Source organism: Halyomorpha halys, unplaced genomic scaffold (assembly GCF_000696795.3).
Source record: "Halyomorpha halys isolate HHAL.00 unplaced genomic scaffold, Hhal_1.1 Scaffold463.1, whole genome shotgun sequence".
NCBI classification, from domain to species: domain Eukaryota; kingdom Metazoa; phylum Arthropoda; class Insecta; order Hemiptera; family Pentatomidae; genus Halyomorpha; species Halyomorpha halys.
The window spans coordinates 144,317-164,636 of record NW_027114672.1 but is presented as its reverse complement, the minus strand read 5'-3'; the positions used below and the strand labels follow the sequence as shown (position 1 = coordinate 164,636).

At 27.9% G+C, this 20,320-nt stretch overlaps 1 protein-coding gene across 5 annotated transcripts in view; it reads left to right on the top strand.

The window, feature by feature from the left end:
- The window catches only part of LOC106683081 (growth factor receptor-bound protein 14), a 361,363-nt gene that overhangs the window by 252,101 nt on the left and 88,942 nt on the right, over positions 1 to 20,320 (top strand). The window contains exon 1 of one of the 5 annotated variants that reach the window (XM_067051818.1): positions 14,269 to 14,350. The exons of the other annotated variants lie outside the window; for them this stretch is intronic. Coding sequence (XP_066907919.1) covers positions 14,281 to 14,350 — 70 coding nt within the window. The 5' untranslated portion in view covers positions 14,269 to 14,280. Of the gene's footprint in view, positions 1 to 14,268; positions 14,351 to 20,320 lie in introns of those variants that run through there. 5 annotated transcript variants of the gene reach the window in all.

Sequence of the window (20,320 nt, the reverse complement as noted above, 5' to 3'; positions counted from 1 at the left end):
TATATATATATAGTCTCAATGCTCATTGCTAAAATATTTTCTCTCACTTTATGATCTCATTGAAACTTACTAAAACTGACCTACTTTTGCAGAATATTATCAATGGGCATATTTCTTATATCTGACTTGAACTACGTAGCGATCGGTTCTGAGAACGCCATGTTAGTTTTTATCGAGTTTCTAGAAAGCCATTGGCTTAGAATATATTTCAACAGTTGTGAAACTATTACAAGAAGAGTTTTAATATAACATAGCCAATCTCGCAATGATGTAAATTTAACTAAATTGAGCATTGATAGCCTACGATAAAATTATACTATAAAACCAAGATAAAGGCTGTCCTCTCCTCCTGGCAAACCGAGGACTTAATATGTTAGTTGTAATCCTCAAATAAAGATAATTAAACTTAAAATAAATTAATTCCAATTGATTTAGATTATATTCATTTTCTGAATATGATTTCCCTACAATTCCTACAAGAAGTTAAAAGTCGGATTTTCTCCGAAAATTATACATTTTTGCACTTTACCGAAGGTCAAAGGATGGGGATGGGGTTTTATAAACCCTAGATTATGTTGAGGATAAATTTTATCATATCTAATTTTTTTCGCGGTTTTCTAGGCTTTGTGCACCTTTACAGCTCATTAAAGTTGAGGTAGAGGGTTGAAAATTTGCCTGTTGAGTTGGAATTATTAAATAGTTTTTGGAGATTTAAATCTTTTTCTTCCATTTTTTTACCGCCTTTAAAAGTTTTGCGTATCTCTTATCTCCTCAACACTTTATTAAATAAAAACAAAAATGAGAGTAAAATACTACCCTTAGGGGCAAAGCTCTTTTAGTCACACTTTTTTGTTTTAAATATATTTTATCACCTGATAAAATAATTGCAAAATTTTAAATATTTTCATAATACTTTTCTTGTTCGACTGAAATATACTGAAGGCAGAGTCGATGAGTTTTGGTCCTCTTCCACATCTCTTTCCTGTTTTGTTCTGAAGGATTGTAAAGTGGGCGAAAACGTTAAAGTGCATTAAATTTTATTGTTTCACAATTTATTTTATTATATTTTGACTGAGTCTCTACAAACTTCTGCAGTATGTTTACGGTGAACTATTGCATACACAACAAAAATTAATATGAATCAGAATCATTTTGTATATAATTATATACATGCTTATATAATTTATAAATGCATCTTTCAACGTTGTTTTTATCATGTTTGTTGAAAATTATTATTTTTTTCCTTATATAATAGATTCGATTTAAATAAATGGTAATGATGTGATTGCGAAATATTGTAAATCAATTAGAATATATCCATTACTTTTTTTAATTGCTGATTTAATATTTATTTTAATTAAATATTAACATCATTTTATGATGCTTATATAATCTTTTATAATGTTAGAATTAATAACAATTTGCCTTAATTGTAATTAATTACTCGAAAAATGCATGACCTTTATTTTCCTGATCTAGCGTTTGAGAATTTAAATCAAGAGAAAACTATTTTTAGAATATTTCATTTTATCATGGTTCTATTCTAGTATTCATATTGTTTAAATGAAACGTCTGTCCAGTTCGTACAATTTTATTTACATCCTGGAAAAAGTAATTTAAGCCTTTATTATTCTTTGTGATTACGAACGCTATGAAAGATTTAAAGTTAATTTTACTCCTTATATAATAATTAATTTTTTTATCATTATTTTTTCTTGTACACAAGAACTATTAAAGTTTTTGCCCGCCCTACTTGCTGAAATCCAACACGGATCCACAATAAGCCATTTAATAAATGATAATGAAAGAACCAAACTCGCTCGATTATTTAATCAGTTTTTTTTTTCATTTGATGAAAATTACCGGCAATGTTTCAAGATACCTTGAATTTGAGGCCTGAATTGTTGGGAATTTCGGAAAAGGAAAATTTAAAAAAAAACCTACACACTCGATTTGATTATGTTTAGCGAGCTGTGGTTAGTGTATATTGAATACTCTAGCACAATAAACATCTGTGGGCTGTTATTAGATGAAAGAGGTTGAAGAATGACGGTAGATATAAATTCGTAGAAAATAGAGCGGTTGCACGTTGTAGCAATAAATAAACCTAGTTTTGTTTCTTCTGTTCTAAAAATAAAGCATCTAAAATTTTTATTTTTTCACTAACTTATTTTAAGAGAGTTCAAATCATCTCTTCGACGTAAAAATGTTGTTTATAATATTCCAGTAATGTTCCTGGCAAGTTATTAAAAAATTATAACTCTAATACTTTTTCGTTAAAATTATTTATAATTTTGACGAAAAATCTGCAATATTTGTGCATGTTTTGGTTCTGTTTAATTGTCAATTAAATTTTTGAATAGACCTAAAACTAAATCTGAAAAAAAAATTGGACCGGTATTTTGAATTTTTTTTGGGTTGAATCATATAATAAACAAATTAAAATTTTAATTGTAATACTTTTCCATCATCAACTACTTTTATTACTCTATTTTATCATATCTAATCTAGTTTTATTTCTAAGTGTAATAGTGATTTTCTCGGAAAGCATTTGTTTTCTGGAAATGATACTTAAATTAAATTTTACAGAATAATTATTGATAAAATCTGAAGTTTCGCTAATAATTATTAATTGATTTATTTTTTAATAATTTATTTATTCTAATTTACAACTGTATACATATATACACATCAAGTAAATTTGCTGTAAGTAATATTATGACATGATACAAACATGTGGAGAATCTACCCATTGATAGAACTCCAAAAACATTTCTAAAGGAGAAGATCTCGAGGCCATCTTCTTTTCTGACGCCTAGGAGGATTATTAGGTAGTGAAGGAGGAGCCCCTAGCTCAATTCCGTATGTCCAGATAGGCCTTATAATAGTCATGTAGATCAGTCTTTTGTAATGGATTGGAAGCTTTTCAGACTTGTATTAATTTAATGATCAATAACTTTGCAATGGAGATCGTTTTGAACATCTATAGGTCCATTTTTGTTTTAAAAAATTTATATATAGTAGTAGAAAGAAAATATTTTTGAAAGAATTTAAGTAAGTAATCATCAATATACAAGGAATGTAACAAGTTATAACTTTTTCTTTTTTTCCTTTCTTGTTTTCACTATGGTATCTTTGTAATCGACCAAGGAAAAAATTTAATCTCCCTCGAATAAAATTTAAGGTTTTAGATTTAAAAATACAATCGAATAAATCGAAATAAAACAAAAAAAAATAATAGTTTGTAGTTGTTCTTAAGAGGGGGTAGCTGCTCGCATATTACAGCTTTTATTTGAAAGATAATTTTATTTCTAAAAAAAAATAATAATCGAAATCGTACTATTATTAGGCAAGATGAGACCTATATTTTGTGCATGCTTTGATTCTGTTTAATTGTCTATTAAATTTTAGAATAGATCTGAAACTAAATCATAAAAAAAAAATTGGATTTTTGAAATTTTGTTTTGGTCGAATGGTGAGTTGAACACACCAGACGTTTATTGTTTTATATTTAATCATATAATAAATAAATTAAAATTTTATTTGTAATACTTTTCCATCATCAACTACTTATAGTTATTAATATAGTTAGTAAATTATAAACCATTGTGGAATATTTTTTTTTTTTTTGGAAATTTCTATGTGCAATAAATCTTTTCTGTAGTATCAATTTCTATTTCAATGTAGCCGTTATTCTGTCCTGTGTGTTCGGTAATACTCCGAGGTCCACTCAGCCCCATGGCGGTCGAGTGTGATTCTCAAATCACCTCCTCGCACGACCGATGATCTGGTAACAGTACTCTCTTACAAAGTTCTGCACCCCTGATCCTTTATGGATTGTAGTGGTACAGATTTAAATGTTTTTTCTTCTAATGTCTTTGATAAAATAATCGATTTCATATCGATTTCGGAAAACAAGTTCTAAAACAAAAAGATCCGCCCTAATTAGTGCCCTTAAGTTTCAATTTACTCAATAAACCTCAGATATCTTTTATTTAGTTTTACGTCAGAATCCTGATGCGGCGGTCCAATTGTCTTTCCAATGAATAAACAAAATACGTCACACAGTGTTAAAGCTGTTATTTTTAAGAATGTAAACAATAGAGTAATTGTCCTTTGTAATGTTTTAATGTTACACCAGAGCGAGGAATTGAATTATCTACCTTCTGATCACGTAGCTACTTTGTGTTGTAGGGGCAACGTCACACGTATAGGCCACGTGTTGTGGTATTAGGCATAAGCAAACACGTTTTGAATTTCAGTTTGAGGTTCGCAAGGATTTGAGGAAATTGTTTAGCTTATTATGTTTTAAGAATATTTCTCTAATTATATTCTCCTCTTTATTTTCGATTAGGTTGATCCATCTCACAAGAGAAGATCATAACACAAAAAACAAAAAATCATAACACAAAAGCAATCCTTTCCGACCTGCCCCACCCCACTAAGACTCCTTCTCTTTTGTTCGTAACCTCCTTTATTATATGCGTCTAATACATACATATTACAGGTAATGATATATGTATACAAGTAAAATATTGCCACTGAGACCCATCTTTTTTAAAAAAAAAATTTTATAATTAATTTTTTTTCCTCATTTATTTATTGATTCTTATAATACACACATATTACAAAGATGATATATGTATACAAGTGAAATATTGTATACATATATCATCTTTGTAAAATCGTATTTAGAAATACCTTACAAAAAAGGTAAGAAAAAAAGATTATGTTTAATAAATTATAAGACATACATTAATTTTACATCTTGTAATTTTTAGTTTAATAAAGTACAAGATAATACCACAAAAATGATGTTTGTAGATCAAATTTTAAATTTTGTTTAACTCTAATATAAGTATTTGTAACTTTTAAGCTCAAACTGAAAAGAAAAAACTAAAAAAAAAAAAGTGAATGTGCTAATTTCGGCCCATATCACTTTTGAAATATTTGCTTAAAACGGGAAGAGGAGACTTAAAGATAGTTTAATAGAGCAATATTTTAAAAACGCATAAAATTGAAAAATGGTGTTTTTTCTCATCTTTTTATTAATTTTATTATTTGTTGGAAATAATTAAATTAACAGAAGGGTGAAAAAAAAAATTATTCTACTTTGTATTTCATTTTACTTTTCAATTATAGTTTAAACTCAGTGTTCCGATAGAACTGCTGGTTTGAGCCGAGTAAGATTTACCGTAGTAACGCTTAAATTTACCTTAAATATTTAATAATTTTTTATGTTTTAAAAATTAAAAAAAAAATTAATTAATACTAAAAATATGAATTCAAAATTTTATACTAAAAGTAGATACATATTATTAAAAAAATTGTGAGCAAGAGGCTTATATTAATAAAGAGCTTATGCATTTATAAGAATTGTGAAGTTCCTCAAAGTAACTACCATATCATGATATAGCACTTTTGTCTTGAAGGTAGTGATGAGTTTGAATGGTGAACTTCCTTGTCTGTGGTCACCGCCTCTTTCACAAGCATTCACAAACCACTTGCCGATCTCCCAATCAGCCAAGGAAGAACCCTTTCGCTTCACAGTCATTTCAATCCCTTCCTAATATTTCTTTTACCCTTCTTACTTACTGATCCAGAAAGCTAGGTAAACAAACAATCTTTTATTCCGTTATCGCAATAATATTACAGTAATTCCGAATTAAGGTCTCCTATTTCTTTATAAATAAAAAAAATATGTTGATTTTTGTATTAAACTATTCCGAACTCCAAAGGATTGTGTAATTATGAAAGGGGCACAAGAGAGCTATGAGTACAAGAGTCTAAGAGGGAAAAAACGCAGTTATTTAACCCCAGTTTTTTATTACTTCAATGAAAACTACGTATAATTAATAGCGAAAATTGATGAGTCTGCCAAATACAAGTAGGGGGAATAAAGAATGGCGGCTATTAATCAAAACGTTAAAAAAATTTAATTTTTCTTTTGGAACTCCATAATTTTAAAAATGTCAACAACACTAAAAAAATAATATCTAATAATAAATAAATCATATATAGAAGGTTAAATTTGCTAAAATAAGAGCCCTAATACAGCTATTTACTAGTAACAGTTCTCAAGATATAGCTTTTTAAAAAGCAAGCACTTTAATTTGAGTGCTGCTAATGGTTGCTGAGATATATTTTTCATTAGTCAAAATATTTACCAGGACAGCTAGGAATCAACATTTTGTCGAATATCATGAAAACATCTACTCCTACGTGCATAAACGTAATAAACTAGCTTTAATTTGAGTGTTAATAAACATTTGTGCAATTAATGGTTTTTGAGATATAGATTTCTCAATGTAAATTCTCCAACTACTGATTTTTCAGTGCATTTTTTATGAGATATTACTTTTTAAAAAGCTAACGTAAATAACTCTATTAGGATTCATATTTTAGAAAATTTACTCATCTTTAAATTTTGTTCTATTAGGTTTTTTAGTGTTATTGATAATTTTAAAGGTAAGCTTCGAAAGAAAATTTTGTTTTTTTAAAGTTTTGAGAACATATTGTATTCTCCCTATCTACACTTTGCAGGCTTATAAATTTTTACTAGTAATTATACATAGTTTTTATTGAAGTAATTAAAAATTGGGATGAAATAACTTCCTTTTTTTCACCCCGGCTCTTGTTATATATATTTTGACAGCCGACGTATGTATGGTGATATATCAGTTGATATAATTCATATCATAATAATTATTAAATTAAGTCGTACATCATAATAATATAACTGTATTGTTATGATAATAAAGTGTATGTGTAAAATTATTGTTTTACTTTTTCTAAATGGAAATCTTCGTACTCTGCTGTAGCATTCCTCAACGACTCAGTAGCTTCAAAATATTTAATAGTTTATATCGAACAAGACAGTGCAATCGACTCCAACATATTCTGGACTACAGACAGTAACAAAAAACTATTATATACACTAGGACCTGATTACAAAAAACAACAAAAAAAACTTTCAATAATAGGTAAATAACACAACACATAATTTCCCTAAAATATCTATTGTACTCTGATTTATTTTGGTTTATCACACTTTTCCCAATACGCCCACTGGGCTCCTTACTCCAGTGATTCATTAATTAAAACTAATCAAAAATGAAAATTGAAGACTTTATTTCTGATTTTGATTGAAACTGATGCACTTAGAAAAATTAATAAACTCTTAAGAAGCAATTCCTAATTTTGCTAATCAAGGAAAGTGTTTCTTGTAAATTTTAAATTGTTTTTTATTTTCAGAAAATAATTTAAAGATTCATTTCTTACGTGGAGGGCCCGCCTCCACTTAGCTTATGACAGCCCTGAAGATAGTACAAAGAAAATCGAAGCCTATTATCAAATAATTTTGGAAAAAAATATTTTTTTTTTTTTAGGTTACAACTATTTCAAAAAGTAATTGAAAACAGTTCACAGAAAATTAAAAAATTGACGCTGACTAAATATAAATCTTAAAAGATTGCATATCATTAAACTAAATGATATGAGGTAAATAACGAAGTTATTATTGATAATTTAAAGTATTATACGACCAAATGATATTAATAAAATTAACGACTATGTAATGTTGTTAAGTAAAAATGTCTTCATTTATTAACTTTCTTTAATTTATCCTTTACAACGTTTCGGAGCAAACCTATCATTAGGCCCTCTATAGTTCACAATTACAAATTTTAACTTATGCATACCATGCTACAATAATTTATCAACTTAAATACAATTAAATCAACCTTATTTTAATTTCTATAATTTCAAATTTTATACATATCTATTTTCCTTATTTAGTCTTATTTATATGATTCACAATAATCATCATTGCTGTCTACTAACATTGAAATTACTAATTGAAGCTTTTTAAAACAAACATTATTGTTATACTCACTCCAATTACGGTTATGCTGATATTGTTGATGAATTATGGATTACCTCCATGCTTACTACTTCATACCTCTATTCAATTCAAAGATGAAAATTTCTAATTAAGTTTTTCATTTAAACATAGTGACAATATATATATATTCTTTACACTTTCTTCAGACTGGTTATTATTGTTTAAACAAATAAATTCTATCCAATTTTAGTCTCAATACAATTTATATTTCTATAATAAACTATGCATAGAGTTTAAGAAAAATTAATTTATGAAAAATATGAGATATAATTAATGTTGATAGTTATAATTAACCTTGATATGAAGTTTAATAATAAAAGAAATATCAAATTTAACCAAAATATAGTCGTAATAAATAAATTAAATGCCTCACCTGAGTGTGGGGAAGGTTACAAATATTGTTGTGATAAATTATAATAGTGAAAATTAACTGTGATTAAAATTTTTAACTATTAATTGATTATGAATAATTGATAAAATATGTAATTAGACATAAGCTAAGGTTTGCTTATTAATAAATTTTTATGATTTCTTAATGTTTTTATATCTGGTAGAGTAATTGTGTACTAAAATTACTGACCTGGGCAGAATAGCCTTTTTTAGAATTGATGTGGTTCTAAAATTGTATTAAAGGTATGATAATTTATTACTAATATTGTTATTTGTTTAAAATTCTAAACAAATCATATGTACAAAAAACGTTTTTAATAAATTGTCCTTAAAGGTGACCGAATTGGCAGAAACGTCGGACTTATAAAGAAATATAAATTGTTTTTAGGACTAAAATTGGATAAAATTTATTTTATAAAATTTTATTAAACAAAATGCTATCTAGATGATTATTAGTTATATTTCTAATTTATTTATGATACCTATGCAATGTGCAAATTATTTGTTTCAGTCTTAAAATTAATTACATGTTCTAAGTTTTTAGTTATGTGAAAACAGTAATAATGATTATTGTGAATTTTATAAAGAAGAAGAATAGATATGTATACAATTTTAAATTATAGAAATTGGTAATGATAAGGTTGCTGATTTAATTATGTGTAAGTTAATTAATTACTGTGTGGCATACGCAAGTTAAAATTTATTATTGTAAATTGTTGTGTGTCTGATGATGTAAACGTTGTAATGGATATATTTTGTTAACGTTGCTAAATTAAAGGAAATTAATAATGGAAGACATTTTTACTTCATCTCATTAGCTAATTGCCATTTTTAATGATATTATATTTATAAGAAGATTTTCTCATTTTTAATAATATTTTAATTGATCAAATCGTTTCTAAATTGACATTTTATTCTGGTAAGTGTTAATTTGGTAAAAACTTATGAGATCAAATAATAAACTGTGTGTTAAATCACAATCAGCAGCTCTCGGTTATTTAATAGTGCTTTTAGCATTTTCCTATAGTTCATTAATGTCTCTCTTTAACAAGGAACTTTCAAAGTGCTAATAAAGTTTAGGGCCAAACTTAAGGACATTAATAGAACTTGTATAATCTTCATAGATACTTCACATAGTTCATTGCCGCACGCTTCAGCGTTTTAGTGGTTGAAGATAATATTCTGAAAACATTTCCCTATAAGGTTATTTTGCATAATTTTTCAAAATACGGTATAAATAGTTTTTTTTTGGCGAACATAGATCCAGGTAAAAATGTTAACGTAATATTTACTCCATGGTTTTTTAGTAACATGTTTTTTTAGGACGGTCCAGATTTCTCCGCGCATACTCAGAGGTAAACAAACCTCTGACTTAATCCGATTTCTCCTTAATCTGAAACGAGCTCTAAATGGGTTCTTATCAGAGGGATAGAGTGATAAAACTCTTAAATAGAAATATTCTTGGATATGTTTGCGTATCAGTGACTAAGAATTTTATGGCCGTAAGACCCAAAATGAATTCATATGCTGTAAAAGTGTTGAAACCGTGATGGTAAACATCAGCAAATGAGAAAGTTTTAATGTAAATGAAGGTCATATAATTCTAAACCATTGGACCAATAGAAATAGAGAATATTCTAATGAAACATCTATTTTCAGCTATGAAAGACAAAATTTACTTTTTAATTAAACAAAATTTGGAATTTGAAATCTTAGCTCATACTAAACTATTAATAATTAATTTATATGCTTTTATTTAATAGTAATTCTTTTATTTGTATCATTCATCAACTCTAGTGTTCTAATTTTCATCACTTTTCTTATTGCTACATTTTGTGGTAAATAAATTTCTAATTTTAATTTTATACGAAAACAAAATTAATGTAAGAATGTAATGAATGGAAACCGTAGGAGGATATAAATATATATATTCGAATATTTGATTTGAGTTTTTTTTGTAGAAACAAAAACTAAGTCTTTGGTAGATTTGTTTAAAACTAAATGATTGCCAAAATCTTTTCAACAATATTACTTTGTATTATGTTCTTAATATTCCTTTAATTACTTTATGTTATTTTGTTTTAACACGCCAGAAGCTTTATTATATAGTATACAAAAGAAGTTAGTTAATGTAGTATAGATGTGCATGACTAAAACGTTTAATTAAGCTTGGATCTCCAGAGCCATCCATAGCTTAGATGGTTAGGCGCAGGTCTATCAGTCTGAGATCTGCGGGTGGCGCCGGTTCGAATCTATTCTGGGGCGTTGACTTTTTTTCATCAAGTGACGGTTCCACAAAATGAAAAACTTGACCTCCCACCATGATTAGAATATGTTGGTCACCTGTAGATAACTAGGCGAACATCACATTCGCTATGGATTTCCTTATATTAATAAAAAAACTAAATAAAAAAAACTGTAATCTGTAATAATTATTCTGAGAAGTTTGAGGTTAGGTGGGGGTTTAAACAGGGTTATTCTCTATTAACTATCTTACTTAATTTATCACTGGAGTATGTTATTTTATTATAAGTGTGATGGACACTCATGTGCTTGGATATGCTGATGATATTTTTATTATTGGGGTAGGACGAGATAACTATAAAACTAAATACAATTACGTTGATAAAATCTATTATAGAACTAAATCTCGAAATAAATCATCGAATAAAACTATTATCTTTCGTAGTATTCTTTACGGATGCCAAACTGTCCTCTTACACTAAGGGAAGAACAGTGCCTTAACGTATTAAAAGCTTAGTAAAATATTCGGACCGAAAAAGGATGAAATAACCGAAAAATGCAGAAGACTCCATAACGCTGAATTGAGGAAACTGCACAGGGTAAATATAATTCAGGTTAAACCATTGCAGCGAATTAGATAGGAGTTTAAAGTTTTGGGACTTCGTGACGAACGGATTCCTAAAACCTTAATAAACACGGAAACAACGGGTAAACGACCTAGGGGTAAACTGAAGCGTAAGTTGGAGCATTACATCAAAACTGATCGGTATATTTGGGTTTGGACATGCGTCATTGGGTAGATATAGCCAACGATTAGTGGTATCGGTATTGAACTTTCGGGTGCAATTAGCCTTTATTATTGCTATTACCTTTACCAACAACGGGTTATCATAGTTCACTGTTTTATCCATAGTGACAGTTTATTTTCAGAATATCAACAGATCGAATTTCTGTTCCACTCTTTTAACTAAGATGTTGGGTTTTGAATCATAATTTTTACTTTTTTTTTGTAGCCTCGAGATAATTGTAAAACTAACCAATTATAATGATTTTGAATATAATATCTATAATAATAATAATAATATCTTATATTATTTCGAATGGTTCTGATTCCAATTTAATTACGAAAAGGTTTACCTCTCGCAAAACTAATTAAATAGGGAGGAATCTTACCTATAAACTTGGATATCTCTTTTCTTCTTCGTCAGTTGCCTTTTCACAAATGGAAAATTTTTTCTTGAAATAAAAAATCAACTTTGAGTTCTCTCAAATGTTCGGTTCGAATTCGAAAGAAGATATTCTTTTTGAGCCATAAGCCACCAGATGTTCATAATGTCACTAACCGACCTTTCTCTTGCTGAGAGAAAGCTGTTGATTGCTGCCTGATATGAACATATCTTCCTAGAAATAACTGTTCGTCTAGTTACCGTATGAGGTCATATGCATTCACCGATTGGCGGCATTTTGTTTTGTTTTATGATTAAAAAAAAATTGATATATTTTTATTCGTGTGCTGTTGTGAGAATATATTTCATTTTAACGTTGAGATAGATTAGAAACTAAATAAAAAATTATTTAGTGAATCCTTGAGTTGAAAATAAAACTGGATACTACAAAACTAATAATAATATATTTTATTTATTCTGAGTAATATAACAGGAAATATAATTGAGTTTTTAAGCCTTAGATGAACTCCTCAGAGGTATGTAAGGTATCAAATTATATATATATAAAAGGAGATAGTTGGGGATGCGGTCAGATAATATAACACAATAATAATATAATAATAATATATTATAATAAAATAATAACACAAATAAGTTAAATTAAACGTTTGCACTAGTATGCTATCGATTTTAAGATGGTGTATCGATTTATTTTAACTTCTTTAATTTCTAATATGTCAAGGGTCCTTTAATATGTTTCTTAAGACGCAGAAAACGAGAATGCTATCGATTTTAAGATCGCATATCGATTTATTTTAACTGTTCTGATTTTTAATATATTGTGGTCCACTTATATGTTTCGAAATATGCAGAATAAAAAGATGCTATCGATTCTAAGATCGCGTTCGATTTATTTTAACTTATCTGATATCTAACATATAAGGGTCCATTTATATGTTTCGGGATATCCAGGATATGAAAATGGTATCGATTTTCGTGTATAGATTTATTTTAACTTTTCTGATATCTAAAATGTCGTTAAATCGTAATGTATATTCCCCCCAATAATTGGTTATTCGAGTTGAAAATTCACGAATACAAACATATTCGTTTCTCATCAATGGAATACTATTCGTCCTACTTAGCCCCCAATTATCTTCTCCTCGTATATATTATCCACGGTCAACTTCTCATCATGGTATGTATCCCATGTCTCAGTGCGCTTAGTGGATACTTAAGCACTAAAACTATAAGCAAAAAAAAATTAATCAAATCAATAAATTAGCTGATTAGTAAAAATTCGAGAACTACCAGAAATGCCTTTCCGTGTTAAATGTGTTATAGAAAACAATGTTTATTTTTTTTTTCGTAACCATGTTTATTATTAAATTTATGTAATACATACCTACAAATGCATAATACAAAATTACAAGTGTATAATAGCATACTACTGCCTTGGATTGCCTTGTGGCATTGTAAGGTTGAAAACAAAGCTTTTTTTTTTTTTTTTTTTTTTTTTTTTTTACCCTCCTGTAATGATGTTATTGAATATTTGGTACATACATATAGGAGGTATGCAATATGTATATCTGGGTGTTAATGATACCTTAGATTGCCTTTTGCCATTATAAGGTTAGGTTGGAACGATACAGAGAAGATTAGCATGAAAACAAAGCTTAAAATTATTTAGAGATTATGTTTTGTCAATGACGAATTGTTTTATCGGCCAGTTGAGAGTGATTTTGAAAAAATCATCTCCTTCTTTTACCGTTGATCCAAAAACATTAATTTCTTTTCAAGTATTGATTCCCTGAATCTTTATGGATTTTGAAGCGGCTCACATTATTATTATTATGTTTTATGAGTTTAATTTTATCCATCAGGCTCATGTTTTACTACTCGAAGCTGCTGCTTATTGTTTAACACATATCAACGTTTATATACAATATGATCTTTCTATTAAGTATTTTATAGCTATTTATTTGTGGGGAAGTTGGTAGCTCATTGGAAAGGCAATGGACTACTAAATGCAAGGACCCGGTTTCGAATCCGGCTGTGGCATATAATTATTATCCGTTACCTGTGGATCCAGGGTTCACCCAGCCTCATAAAGTGGTTAACCTCAATTAGGTAAAAATCTGGCGCCTGAGCGTGATTCTGACCAAATTACCTTCTTGCACAACAGTTGATCTAGTAAAAGTACTTCCTTACCAAGTACTGCATCCTTGACCCTTTATGGGTTCTAGCGGTACAGATTTAAGAGTTTATATAATATTTTATTGATAAAATTTAAAGTTTACAAATCATGAAATTTACGATTCATTAAAAAAGATATAAAAATAATCTGTTTGAATACTGGAGATATTGATATAACTATTTATGGATTGTCGTCAATGATGGTTGCTCTTATTGGCACTCCTGGCTACCGCCTACGTATTCTTTATTATAGAACGGTTCGTTTATGCTCTTGCTTAAACGTCTGATTTTTTAATGATACATTTTTAGTTTATTGACGTACTTGTGCGTCAGTGGCAAGGTTAGCGCCTGCCGCTCCTGTTCAGAATTTAGTTCTGTTCCATGATGGTGTTCGGCCTAGCCATGCAGCTCCACCCGATGAATTTCATTATGGAGGAAGAATATTGTATAAGTATGTATATTGAATTGATGAGTTATATGATAATACCAGGTTACGAACGTGTTTCCTAGTTCGCTAATTAAAATGCGGTGTCTACTTTAGCTTTTATTCACAGCGCATTATGTTTGAAGATGACTGCTAACTAAATGAAGATGATTTTGTTTAAGTGTTAATGTGTGTTGCAGTTGTATTAACTGAATACACTAATTTTATCAATTATAATAAAAAAATATCCATATAGTCTCAACATGTGAATTCTTTTTCGACTCCAACGTTTGGGCTCCTCTGGCCATTCTCAAAGATATCACAGCTAAAACAAATTATTAAAAGGTTGCAATTTTGCCTTTGTAAAAAAATATACCTTAGTCAATTATCCTATTTTTATCCACTATTTTAATTATAATTTTATTCAATTTGTGCTATCTATTACAATTATATCATTCACCTTATCAGCAATCAGCAATCTTATTAACAATATCTGAGAGTATTGTCGATAAAGTGATTAATAAGATTATGATATATATTGGAAATTGAATAAAAATATAATAAATAAAATAGCCCGCAATCTTTTAATTACTTGTTGGAGCTGTGGTATTATAAATATGATATCACTTTGAAAATGGCCAGAGTAGCCGAAACGGTTGGAGTCGTAAAAGATTTTTTTATTATAAATAATTAATTAATAAACCAACCAGTCTCGAACAATAAATTAAATAATATGCTAATTTTAATTTACTCATACAAGCAAACACAAATTTCTTCACCATCTGTAACCAATATCTACTAATTTTTAATTTAAATGGCCGTTATTTTAATCTTTTCTGTTTGATAAATTTATTTTAAATAAAAACAGAGGAAAGACATCGGATGAAATTGTACAATAAATATTATACCGACGTTTTAAATAAGAAGTTTAATATCTGAGCAATTTACTTTCGTAAGATTACAAAACCATGAAATATGAAAAAAATTATGTTTTCAAAATTTATTTCCTTTAAAAAAAAAATGTATTATGAAAAAAAAATAGTGAAAAGACATCGGTACAAATTGTTCAATAAAAATTTAAACGAAATTTTTTGTAACAAATTTAATATTCAAAAAGCCACTAAATTATGAAAAATGAAACATAAATTTTATGTTTTAAGTTAGACATTCCTCTGAATAAAACGTATCGGTGCGGAATTTGCTAAATCTTACTAAAATGTAAAAAATAAGAATAATTATACACACACACACACACACACACACACACACACACATATATATATATATGTATATATATAATTTTGTTCTGTTGGCTATATAGACCTTTGGCCGCCCAAACCAACCTGCTTATCGTGGCCTACTATAATCGCATTGTTTTGTAGAGGCGTCATGATGGATTGCTTTGAGCCACACGTTCCGCCCATTTTAACCTCCTTGCCTTCAAATCTGGAGATATTGTTTGGCTAGCCTCTGCAAGCAATTCACTGTTAGTTCTACTCCTCCAATTGTTAAGCCTCTTGTCCCAGATCGCTCCTGTGATTGTATGGATTATTTTCCGTTCAAATCTCTCGATTTTGAAACGGACTACTTTCGGAAACGATTTGCCGTCCAAGCAGACCATATTGTTAGGGTGGATTTTTTGGCTTACAATCGTATAGTTAGTTTTATCTTCATTTACTTGCAAGCTGATTTCCTCTGCTCCTCTTAATAGAGTCTTTCCAGGACTTTATGTTTCATGCCGACATTCACCCTACGATTTCAGTGTGATGTTCTTCTAATCACCAAATCGCTTTTTCTAGATCTAAGATTATATATATGTGTATATAAGAAAAAAATCTTCTCATACAACTCATTACAGGCATCAATGAATCCTTTAATTTTCATTAGAAGAAAATACTAAGACCCAAGGCCTATCTGTATTGCGGGTCGTCCTTTCTTGCCCGTCACTGACCAACAGAGCCTGGGCATAAAGTAATTGTTACTATATAAACTATAACTAAGTTGTCTTGGATACAGTGTTTACTTATTAATGAACTATTAATAACTAAATATTGTATTTATCACAATTTAATCATAGTTTTATTTATAATGTGCTTCGTCCAACAACCTGTTGCTGATCAGTATATAAATACATAAACTGAGATTGTCACTGGGGAACAAGATATATTTAAAATAGATATCACAATAAAAGTGATACATATAATTTCTGCCTTCTTCACAATAATTCACAAATTACCACTATCTAAGTTTCTATTGTCATGGATTTAATAAGTTTTCCAGAAGGATTAAAATAAATATGTAAAATCATTTAGAATAAAAAAACTTAAGTCTTTATTTTTCGAATAATCGTTAATGCAAAATTTTACCTCCAATGTTAAAATTAACTTAAACATCTGTAGAATAGACAACGGCTGAATAATTGTTGATGTTCCGTAATTAAATATGTTTTATAATCAATAAAAAATCTAATATTGTTTCATGGCCGTTAGTAGTTTTGTGTAAAAAACATAACAAAATAAATAAATAAAATTATAATTGAAAATTAAATTTTAAAATTAATCATATTGACTACATCTACGTGTTAGCTTTTAAATCGCTTAATTACAAGGCAGTAGCTAAAAATATTCTAATCATATTTTTTTTTTTTTATTTATATATCAGTTTTACTATTATAGTATTTATCCATTGAACTGTTATTATAAGTTTAAACAGTCTAAATCTGAACTTAATTACACATTATTTTACCCATAAATTTTATTTTAATTTAAATTTATTTTTAGGTTAGTATTTAATCTGTAAATTGTTAATTTTTATTAGCAAAATACTTATTTTCAAAGTCTGAAAACTTTCTTTACGTTGGTCAGTTCCAGTGAAGTCCGATAGATGGTAGCATAGGTCTATAGGCGTATGTTTGGCTGATTTCATTTGATCCTTTCAGCTATTATTTAAAATATCAAATCAATGCTTTGAAAATAACACAAAAGAAATAAAAATACGATTGTATATGTTTTTGTTTTTATTTTATTTTTATTATTTTTTTTTTATTCAATCCCTTGAATACAAAACAGTTCTAGATTAAACTGAGAGGAATTTTCATATGTGAGACAATAATTAGATATATATCGTTTTATACAGTTAATTATTACTCATACTTATTACTGAAGTTGGAAACAACAACTAGTATCAGCTGTATATTTATCTAATATTTTATTTATTATACTCACAAATGATTTAAAACACAAATAATATCACTTTTATCTTGTTGTAAATATGTATAAGTATCAAAATATTTAGTTAGCTGTCGAAACGGAAGCACATTCGAGGAAGTACATTTGAACAGGTAGATAGGTTTAAGTATTTAGGTTATATGGTTACTTGAAAGGACATTAAATAAAATAAAAAATAACTGCGAGGTTTAAGGTGGGGAAAGGCGTGTTATTATTCAATTTATAAATTACACATTCTGTCCAAAAATTTAAAATGTTTTTGAAAATAATTATTACGTAACATTTTTGGGCCCAGAAAAAAATTATTTGACCGGAGAATTTAGAAGGCTGCACAATGGTGAATTTAGATTAATGTATCCCATAAATTTAATTCAGGTTATATTATTGCTGCGAATTAGATGGACTTAGTAACGTTCGAATCCCTAAAATGTTAATAAACACTGAACCGAAATGTAAACTTCCGAAGAGTAGACCAAAACGTTGGTGGAAGGATTACATATAGATTAATTTAGTAGCTCTAGGTTCGAACGAACTTCACTGAACGGATGTTTGTATCGGCATCGAACCTTCAGGTTTATTATTTTTTATTTTTGTATAAGTTATAGTAATCGGACAAAAATTCTTCAAGAAAAAAAAAAATTAGTTTGACTTTAATTATTTAAAATAAATAAGGTCCAAAAAAGTTTTTCTAAACTATTCGACACATTTTTTTGATACTTAATTCAAATGTCAGGTTTCACAAAGAAAATAGAAAACAATTTTTTAAAAAGTTTTTTGCTTATAACTTGACAAAATTTTCTATAAAATTCGTATATTAAAATTAATTTCCTTCTAACCTTTGATGAATATAGATAAAAAATAGTTGATTTCACAATATAGGTTTTTGGTTAGGGCTTGGCAAATTTGATATACGGGTTAAACACCCCCGTTGAGATCAAAAAAATTTGGTTTTCTTCATTCGATACTTTGTTGGTTAAAATATAAAGGTTCAACGTCTATTCAGATTATTATAAATCACATATATATTTTTTAATAAATAATGCTGACTATTCTAATTTTATTAGTTTATAAATACCTAGAGCTTATATTGTTAAAAACTACTGCTTTTTAATAATCATATTGTCTTGTCATATTTCACACAAATTTTAAGAAGTTCTCATGTTACTATTAGTAGTACGGGTGAACGCAAGAAATATCCTATCTATGGACACTCATCATAAAATCTCAAATTTTTATTATAATCTTGGTAATTTAATATTTTTTTCTTTATTATTTGGTCAGTGCGTAAAAATGTATAGTGGCATATTCGAATTAAAATAAAACTAAAAAAAGTAGAAAAACTCAACAAGAAACTTAAATTAAGTGCAGTATGAAATAAAATTGAGATTCAGATTAAGATCACAAACATAACTTATTAATTACATTATTAATTTAATATATTTATTATTTGATTGTTTGAGAGTGATTTATATTAATAATAACACCAATAATGATCCAATTTACTCTCAACACTTTATTTTAATACCTCCAGCATTTTAGCCTTTATGCCATTTACAAATTGTTTTTACATCATTACCACATTACCTCCTTGCGTAATACCAGTATTTTTGATCATAAAAATCATCGAATAGTAACAATTAATTTAAAATGTCTTTCTTTTACAGGCTAATTTCCCTGCATATAATCTTCGAAAAACAAAAACAAAATTAAATTATCATAACAGTTTCATTTTAAATTTTATAAAATGACTATTCACTCACAAACAATACAAGAACTTGAAAATTTATTTTTCCTTTTCTACTAACATCAATAATTCTCACAATGAAACCTACCTTCAACAGGTTAGGACTCTATTATCTCTTGATTACTGAGCTTAATTTATTTACAATTTAATAACATCCTTTTTTATTTGTTGCTTATAATTTAATATTATTTAAAAATACAATTATTCTATTTTTATTATATACATATTTATCTACACACGCACAACATATACAACCACAAATAAATATGTGTATTTGTAATGTATATACATCTGTATATTTCAAGAATTCGAATATTTCATCTCTTATCTACCAATTTACTAATAACTACTTATTTATTTTCCTTAAAATCTCAAAATGATGGTGGATTGGCCCTTTAGAATCTGATTGAAAGTTTACTGTATAATTTATGTTTTCTCAAAATGTAAATTGATTCTAATATTTTTCTTCTAAAATTATTATTTTCTTTGTGTATCACTAAGACAACCCATGATTATTTTAAAAAATAGTATATTATTTATGTCATTTCCATATTGGTACATTCTATCTTTAATATATTGCTTTGTTTCACCAATATATATGGTGAATTTTTCTTAAGTATCCAAATTATTTTTTTGTCTGTTTGTTGTCTTATTCCTTGTTTTTTTTCTTTTTTTAAATATGAACATTATAAAAGAAATATCTGTACGTACAAATTTACTGCAGTCCCCTTTAGTATTTTGTACAATGTAAAGTTTAAAAAAAAAATTACCTAAAAATCTCTATATTGTATGTGAAAGTACACAATGGGTTGGCTTTATGACATAATAAAGATGTATCGATATAAATCCTTCTTCGATTTATAAAGCCTTTTCTATCTGACAAGGCGTGATCCGGGTTGATGTACGACTTTTCCTTCGCCGCTTCATATCCTCATGTTTATGGAGTCCATTGGAATTGTTAATATTTTTTTCTGAAGCAATAATATTTGTTAGATTAGAATATACATGTTCCATGGTATTTTATAT